The 8045-nt window shown below is 42.3% G+C and overlaps 1 protein-coding gene across 3 annotated transcripts in view; it reads right to left on the bottom strand.

Annotated features, from left to right (window-relative positions):
- Positions 1 to 345: 345 nt before the first annotated feature.
- The window catches only part of LOC129423472 (rho GTPase-activating protein 24), a 30473-nt gene continuing 22773 nt past the window's right edge, over positions 346 to 8045 (bottom strand). Inside the window, exons 1-7 of one of the 3 annotated variants that reach the window (XM_055179761.2) lie at positions 6495 to 7956; positions 5166 to 5373; positions 4028 to 4160; positions 3743 to 3816; positions 3508 to 3629; positions 1965 to 2958; positions 346 to 1856 (exon numbers count right to left, since the gene is read on the bottom strand). In XM_055179761.2, the coding sequence (XP_055035736.2) occupies positions 1619 to 1856; positions 1965 to 2958; positions 3508 to 3629; positions 3743 to 3816; positions 4028 to 4160; positions 5166 to 5373; positions 6495 to 6588 (1863 nt within the window). In that variant the 5' untranslated portion in view covers positions 6589 to 7956 and the 3' untranslated portion in view covers positions 346 to 1618. Of the gene's footprint in view, positions 1857 to 1964; positions 2959 to 3507; positions 3630 to 3742; positions 3817 to 4027; positions 4161 to 5165; positions 5374 to 6494; positions 7957 to 8045 lie in introns of those variants that run through there. The other 2 variants (XM_055179759.2, XM_055179760.2) reach the window with 2 other exon arrangements.

Below are 8045 nucleotides of genomic sequence, written 5' to 3'. Positions count from 1 at the left end.
CTTCATCAGAGGTGAATCAGTAATGACTTGAAAAGTAATTACTTTATAGACTTCCAACATTCGCAGACTATCTTCCTGAAGTTCTCATGGTCATCTTCAATGAAATCCTGTTATAGGAATAGTTATCTAACTGCAGTGTGCTAGTATCGTCTGTTTAGCTTTCTTGTGTTTTGTATTGTGCTACATATGGTACCCTGTCAGTGGGCTATGATGGGAGCCACCATTTCACAAATGTGTCTGAAACATATGCAAAAACTTCAATGAGATCCTCTAGAGTAATAGAGATTCTTTTTTCTGTGTGAAAGAGTTAAACCTCTGTTACAACTGGCCAAATAAAATACTCAAATTAAAGCACTGCTTCTTGTTTATTATTTCACTTCATATGGTACAAATACATTCAGTGTACGAACTTGATGCGTTTTGTACAAGGTGTGAATATGTCCCGTTATTTACACATGACTGAATAAAAGAAATCGGAACGTAGTGTTCCACAACCGAGACCAAGTCTTTCTAACTCTGTCTTCTCATTAAACTGATCTGAAACATCTGTTTAAAACATCCCTACCCAGATAACAATAGACTCTGGGGTCTGCGGAGCGGCACTGTCAGACATTAAAGGCGGAGTCCACGATGTTTGAAAAACGCTTTGGAAAAGAAGACGGGCCGACTACCAAAACACACTTATAGCCAATCAAATCAAATGCCAGGTTGCGTATGTGTGGGGCGGGTCTATCAACAGAAGGTCCAGATTCTATTGGGGTAGGGGCGTGTTTGTTTGGGTGATTTCAAATATCAACATTGGCTTTCAAACATCATGGACTCCGCCTTTAAGGGAACAAAACTACTTTTTCTGTCACTGGGGTGGTCGTTAAAGGTACACAATAGGTCCTTAGGGTATTGTGCCCCCAAAGGTATACCCTTTTGGGTATAACACCCCAGTTACAGAAAAGGTCAAGTTTTGCACCTTTTTTCTGACAATGTGCCGACGTCTATTGCTATCTGGGTAAACTCTTTAGGGGGAACTCACTTTTCAAACCGAACCACGCCCAAGCTCGTCTCACTCCAAAAGACTGGTTCGTTTGACTAGTTTGAGCACTCCGTACCATGCCCTAAAATAAAGCTGCTCAAAGAGGTTCTCAGTGATGCCATAAGATAGAAGTAGAAAGGTTTCTTACTTTTTCATTGTCTGTAGAACCTTTTTCCACTACAAAGAATTCTTTGTGCAACAGAAAGGTTCTGTGGATGTTAAAGGTTCATCATGGACCCAAAAGATCCTTTTAGAAGCCTTTATTTTTAAGAGCATAGTGTCTGCTGATCATCAGTATCTCTTTTCTCATGGTATCCATGCTTACTAGTCATCACTATATTTTATCCTACTTTTAGGTCATTCCATTATCTTTCATTGCTTACGTGGCAGAAATTGCCTTTGCACATGCTAGTCCAGAAAGTTCTTCAGGCAAGTGAACTGTACTTCAAAATAGGGCAATGTTTTCTCAGGAATGCGTCCTTGTTTCTATAGGCCTGAGACGACACTCGGATTCATAATGTTTTTGAATGTTGTCGGAAACATGAAAACCTTTTTTGCTCAAGTCGGGTTTGTAGCACAAAATGTGAATGTTTAAAAACTTTGAACAATCCGACTGGTTTTTCGGGCCTCGGCGTTCAGCTCGCCAAATGTTTCAAAGAATTGTTCCATCTCCCGTTGTAGAGTGGCGTTCCGCCTGTCGGCGTCAGCACGGGCTCGCTCCACATTTCGCATCTTGATTTCAGCCACGCTGACCCAGCGGCGCTGCTGCTCCAGAGTGGAACGCAACCCTGTGACTTCCCCCTGTAGTACCTTGTTTCTTTGTTCCAACCTTAAGACAGAAAAGAGCATTAGGGCGTGAAAAGACATGAATAGAGGACTTGCTGCATTTGTAATGTAATGATAGCTGCAGCGTCTTTATGGTAGTACGTTTTCTTACCTGTTGATTTTTGCTTCATATTCAGCCTTTTGCCTGGCCATCTGTTGCCGAAGCCCTGCAACAAGGCATTGCATGGCATGGGAGGCTGGAAAGCCTAGGGGTTCATGGGGAGCATTTGGCAAGAATACCTCGCTGCTACCCGTACTTAAAGGGGCATCTGTGGGAGCAGAAGAAGAGGCAGGGGAGTAAGGATGGGGGCCTTCCTCACAAGAGTCCATTCTGAAAGAGGAGAAGTGTCCAAGGGAATCCTGGCAAGGAGTTGCTTCTCCGCTGCTCTCACTGTTCCCATCCAAAGGGGTGATCTCACAGGAGGACCAAGAGTTGCTGCTTTCAGCAGGACTAGCAGTACCACCTTTTGTCTCCACAATACTAATGCTCAGCTTCTCTTCTTCTGTATATCCTTCGCCTTGATGCTCTTCAACACCCATATTGTCATAGACGGACAGGGTACTCTCCAGGGCTCCACTCTCCCCTAGGGTTCTCTCTGGTCCCCAAATGGGCTCCTCCATATCAGGCCAGCTCCTTGACTGCACACGACTTTCAACCCCATCCTCCAGCACCTTATTCAGGCGTGCAGGTGGTGGAGTGGAGGGTGAAAGTTCATGTCTTGTATGGAGAAATTCACTTGCTGAGCTTTGTTGATTGTAGTTGTCATAAATCAGGGCAGAGCTGGCAGATGAAGAGCCCTCTGTAAGCTGTTGCTCTGTCTCTGATATATTGTTTTTGTTACAAGGGCTTTGAACAGACTGTCTCTTCTCCTTCATATGTGGCAGAGAAAGTTTGCGTGGACAAGCTGAAGTCTGGTCTGAAAGCAGGGTGTGATTTTCACTCTGAGTAGGTAGTTCACCATGAACCCATTCCACAAGGTTGCTTTGTCCGTGAATTGGATGGATTGATGGTAAAGTAGCCTCTGGAAGGTTGCAGTTGTCTCTAGAGAAGAGCAAGGTGTGCTCTCGAATTAGTTCTGACATCAAATGTTGCACAACTGCTGCACCTAGTGAGAGAGGTTGATATTGCATGGTACACAGTCATTTGGTGCATATTCACCATCAACTACGATCTATCTACAGTAAATCTCATTACACAGCGCTCAAATGCTTGATTCTTATTGGCCAGTGGTGATATTCCCAGGTTTGTTATTCCCAGATAATTACAAAACCTCTTCGGGGTACTACGAGTCATCATGGAAGGTACGGTTTATACTTTCATATAAATGTGAATAATTAATAACAGACACAAGATTTACTTAGGAATGATTAGATTCAATGCATGTTTGTCTTTCAATGCATGTTTGTTTTTAAACGTGTCTTGGCTTAAAGCCACTGGGAGGCGGATTGCATTTATTAAGCTAACAACAATTTAAATCAATATTTTTGTGTACTCGTAGCAAGTAGCGAAGTAATAAGCAAGATAATGTTCAGCCAGCCGGTTGTTATCGCATTGGGGTACTGATCACCCTGTCATGATTTATTATGCGATAACAACTGTACATAAAACCAAGGGTTTTCTCAAATCCCTTTTACATGAACATAATATTGCTCACCTCCAATGATACTTTCTGGATTTTCAGCTTTAGGCCGGAGGATATTTGGCCCAAAAACAGTTGCCAGATTCTGGATGCTCATCTTGTTAATGTTGGAGTATGACTGGACATCATTTAAAAATCTGGAAGAAAGAAATGTGTTATTTTAAAACTAGAAATAGAGACTTTTGTCAAAAGGTACATGGGTATAGAAAACAAAGCTCTAGGTCTTTGGATGAAAAAACTTCAGTCTTACTGGCAGATGTATTTCAGCAGGTTAAAGTTTGCCACAGGAAGCTCATAAAGGAGACTCCTCAACTCTTGCAAACCCTAAAGTCAGACCAGGATGAGATTACAAGTGACAAAAAAATACACTATGACCTATGAATTTGGCTCCCCTTGTGATGTCAAAAACTAAAACTTCCCATATGCACTCTGGCGACACCAAAGACTTATTTTACATCTTAAATTCTTGTGAAATGTCCCCTTTAAAATGTATCATGACCTCTTTGAAGTTCTTTGAGGTCAAATTGAACTCTACCTGTTCTCTGTATAAGGGGATCTTTTTGCCGCAAACAAGAAACTCTTCATAGCGGGAATATGGCACCAGGGGTTCAGGCAGTTCCCTGAGGTATAGCTTCAGCAGAGACGCCACTGTGTGCACATCTGTGCTACTAAGAGAGAAAACACATAGATTCACTGTGTGACACAGTCACTATACATGCACTGAGAGAATGTACAGTAATGTAGTGTCTGCTAAACAGATAAATGTAATCTTTAAAGATGCATTGTGCAACTTTTAGAAGGATCTCTTGACAGAAATGCAATATAATATATATGACCATATATCAATGGTGTGTAAAGACCTTACATAATGAACTGTATTGTTTTTGTTACATTAGAATGAGCCGTTTTTATCTACATACACCGCAGGTCCCCTTACATCAGGGGTCACCAGTCCTGCTCCTGGAGGACTGGTGTCTCTGCAGAGTTTAGCTCCAACCCTAATCAAACACACCTGAAGCAGCTAATTAAGGTGCTTCAGGGGTGTTTCATTAGGGTTGGAGCCAAACTCTGCAGAGACACTACGATCTATCTACAGTAAATCTCATTACACAGCGCTCAAATGCTTGATTCTTATTGGCCAGTGGTGATATTCCCAGGTTTGTTATTCCCAGATAATTACAAAACCTCTTCGGGGTACTACGAGTCATCATGGAAGGTACGGTTTATACTTTCATATAAATGTGAATAATTAATAACAGACACAAGATTTGGAAGTGATTGAAACACCTGAATTCAATGATTTGGAGGGATGTCCCAAAACTTTAGCAATATAGTGTATGTGGTACTAAATTGTGGACTTTCACCTTTAAACAGCTTTCCACATTGCTGTAATCAGGATTATTTGGGCGGGGCTAAAACGGTGGCTCGATGATGCACTGGAGCCACCGATCATGGCCCCGCCCCTAACATGATTGCAAGCATCTGTTTAGTTTGTAGCAGTATCTGAAAGTTGAGAGAGATGGCAGCTTTCTCGTGAATGGCCATGGTTTCAGCTCTGACAGCGGACACGCCCACAGAGAATACTGCTTAATTTTCTGATTAATAAGAGTGTATAGCCTATTGGAGGTCTTGAACCTCTTTATGTTTTGCGGTACCTAATGTAACTCTCTCACCTATCAAAGGATGGTTTCTCTCCAGCATCAAAAGCTTCCTGCAGTTCTTTAACCAGTGTGGCCTGGCCAGGCTGCCTAAAGAGTCCCACCTCTGTAAGGCCGTGCTCTCGGATGAAACCTACACACTGCTCCACCACCAGAGGGGCCATGTGATCCCCGTACCTCCTCTCATACAGGACTGTCTCCTCCAACCTTTGACCAAATACACCTGTGATAGAAACCAAAAAGCACAGAGCTGTCAGAGATGAACCCTGTTTGAAGCCTTGCTGAAAATGTAAATTCAACAGAGATCAAAGCAACTGAACTCACAAGCACAAGCTAAAAATTTACATATTGCCAAGTGCCTATAATATAAATGCACCCTGCTGCTGTTACTGCACTGCACCAAAATTTACCTCTGTGTGCTTTCTTAGCCTAATTTTGTCTTTAAAGGAATAAGTGCTCATTATAGTTGTGTGAAGGTCCTACGACGATGCCATAGGCTACGCATCCATACTTCTGCGTCGACGTGCAATTACACATGCAGACCACTAGTAGGCAGTATCCACGCGTGTAACCCAGTAGCAGTACAGCAGCCAAAGAAGAAGCAGCTTGGGCGGTAAACTCACAAACGAAGAAGCAGCAGCAGCAGCTTGTTGTGTATGATTTGAGAAGACCAGAAGTGATGAAGGTAAATAGACAGCAACTTTTGTTGCAGTTTGAGTTAAATCACTCCTCAACTTGGACCATCTTTGCCTTACCGTCGCAAGCGGAAATGCTTATGAAGAGGATGAAGAAATGCGATGTTTTTTACCTGACAATACGGGTTCTAGTGAACCAGATCACAGTGCATTATGGTCCGCATAGAATGGACACGTTGTTACATTTTTGGTGAGGTGCATGCCAGGCTACACAGAGCTATGCAAAGACTATGGCATATACCTTACACACGACTATAAATTACACTTTCCCAAAATCTTTCATTACCCTCATGTTATTCCAAGCGCCTATGACTTTCATCTGTGCAACACAAAAGACCGAATGTTAGGTGCTGAGAGCTTCGGTCACTCTTCACTTTCAGTGCATCGTTGTCAATACAGTGATGAAGTAAATGGTGACTGAAGCTGTCAGTAACTATAACCCAGCCTAATATCTTTTGTGTTTAACAACGGGTTTGAAACAACATAAAAAATTATATTATGCATTTGGCAGATGCTTTTATCCAAACTGACAGTGCATTCAAGCTATACATTTTTCATTTATAAATATCGTGTTCCCTGGAAACTAAACCCACAACCGTTGCATTGCACAAATTTCACTTCTGAAAGCACTGTCCCTTTAAGTACTCACGTCTTTTAAAGCTCAGGACTCTTTTTATCTTCCTGTAAGCAGAATGGGAGAGATAGCTTCCAGTCCGCTGGAGAGTCTGCTTGTTTTCTGGCATCTTTTCCTGTCTGTCTCGTTAATCCTCAGTCTTTTTTAAAGACATGCACACATCTACCGTTCTGTGTCCCGTTTTTGTCTCGTTGCTTGCACTAAACAGATGTCCTCATTGAACCTAAATCCTCTTTACTCGTGTTTATCAAACTCCTGTTTGGATTTTTCTTTCTTTTCTGCCTCCCTCTCTCCTGTCTGCAGGTAAGATGATAAGGCTTAGTGCACCGAAGAGAAGCGCACTCTCTCTCGCTCTCTTTCTCTCTCTCTCTCCCGCTGATGTGCAACACTGGCCCTTCAGCTCAGATATGCCTGCTTATCGGCTATATCAGCATTCCAATTGATATGACAGTCCTCATCCAGAAACAAGAGTCATTGTTCAAGTGCGTACCTCTACAAATTTGACGGAATTACCGCAATTCCGTAAACGAAATTCGGAGAATTCGCAAAATGTTTCCCTATTTATAAAAGTCAGCTGATTAAGTTTGTCCCAGTTCAGTAGACGTCCTTGATGCCAGGGTTATGAAAGCACTTCCTCCACGCTGCTTTTCATCCAGTGTTTGACATGTGTCTTAATGCCGGCAAGAAGAAAGTTATACGGAAAGTAGATGCTCCACGTGGTGCTCCTTTTTGAAGTGTCTCAGGCTTTTGCCATTGTTGACCGAGACATCGAAAGGGATACGAGTGCGTCGCTTGCAAGAGGAGGTTATGTTTGTCTGGACTTAATTGTCCAAAGTTTCCAGTGACATGACTCAGCACCTCCTTAGTTTAAAGTCAAATTAAGTTCGCCTCCCTAACTGTATGTGACTTTGTTTCCTTCTGTCTTTCATTCGCTCTTGAATGTCTTTTGTACACTCTTCCTCTCCTGTTTTTGTCTTTGCCTATTTTGCCGTGTCTCTTCTTTCCCAGCCCTCTTCTGTATCAGAGTACTTGACTGAAGGTTCACTGGAGCATGGCCAATATGGCATCAACACCCTCTATATACCCCTATCTTTGTACCCTCGCTAGAAATCATTAACACCACAAAACACAGATTGACTAAAAACAAATGAGCTGGAAACTTCTGCCTCTTTTCTTTCTTTCTTTCTTTCTTTCTTTCTTTCTTTCTGTCTGTCTGTACTCTCTCTCTCTATTTCTCTATCTGTCTATTTTTCTGTTTTGTGCCTATCTCTTTCTTTCTTTTTTTCTGTTTGTCTGCTTGCCTTTGTTTCTTTCTTTCAATCTATCTATCCATTTATCTGTCTGTCTGTGTACTTTCTCTCTACCTCTCTCTATTTCTCTATTTTTCTTTCTTTCTTTCTTTTTGTCTGTCTACCTGCCTGCCTGTCTGCCTGTCTTTCTATCTGTCTGTCTGTCTGTCTGTCTGCCTGCCTGCCTGCTTGTCTGTCTGCCTTATGTATCTATTTATCTGTCTGTCTTTCTATCTGTCTGTCTGTCTGCCTGCCTGCTTGTCTGTCTGTCTGTCTG

This window comes from Misgurnus anguillicaudatus, chromosome 9 (assembly GCF_027580225.2).
Source record: "Misgurnus anguillicaudatus chromosome 9, ASM2758022v2, whole genome shotgun sequence".
Classification (NCBI taxonomy): domain Eukaryota; kingdom Metazoa; phylum Chordata; class Actinopteri; order Cypriniformes; family Cobitidae; genus Misgurnus; species Misgurnus anguillicaudatus.
Note: the sequence above shows the minus strand (reverse complement) of the source record. Positions and strands in the feature narration are given on the sequence as shown.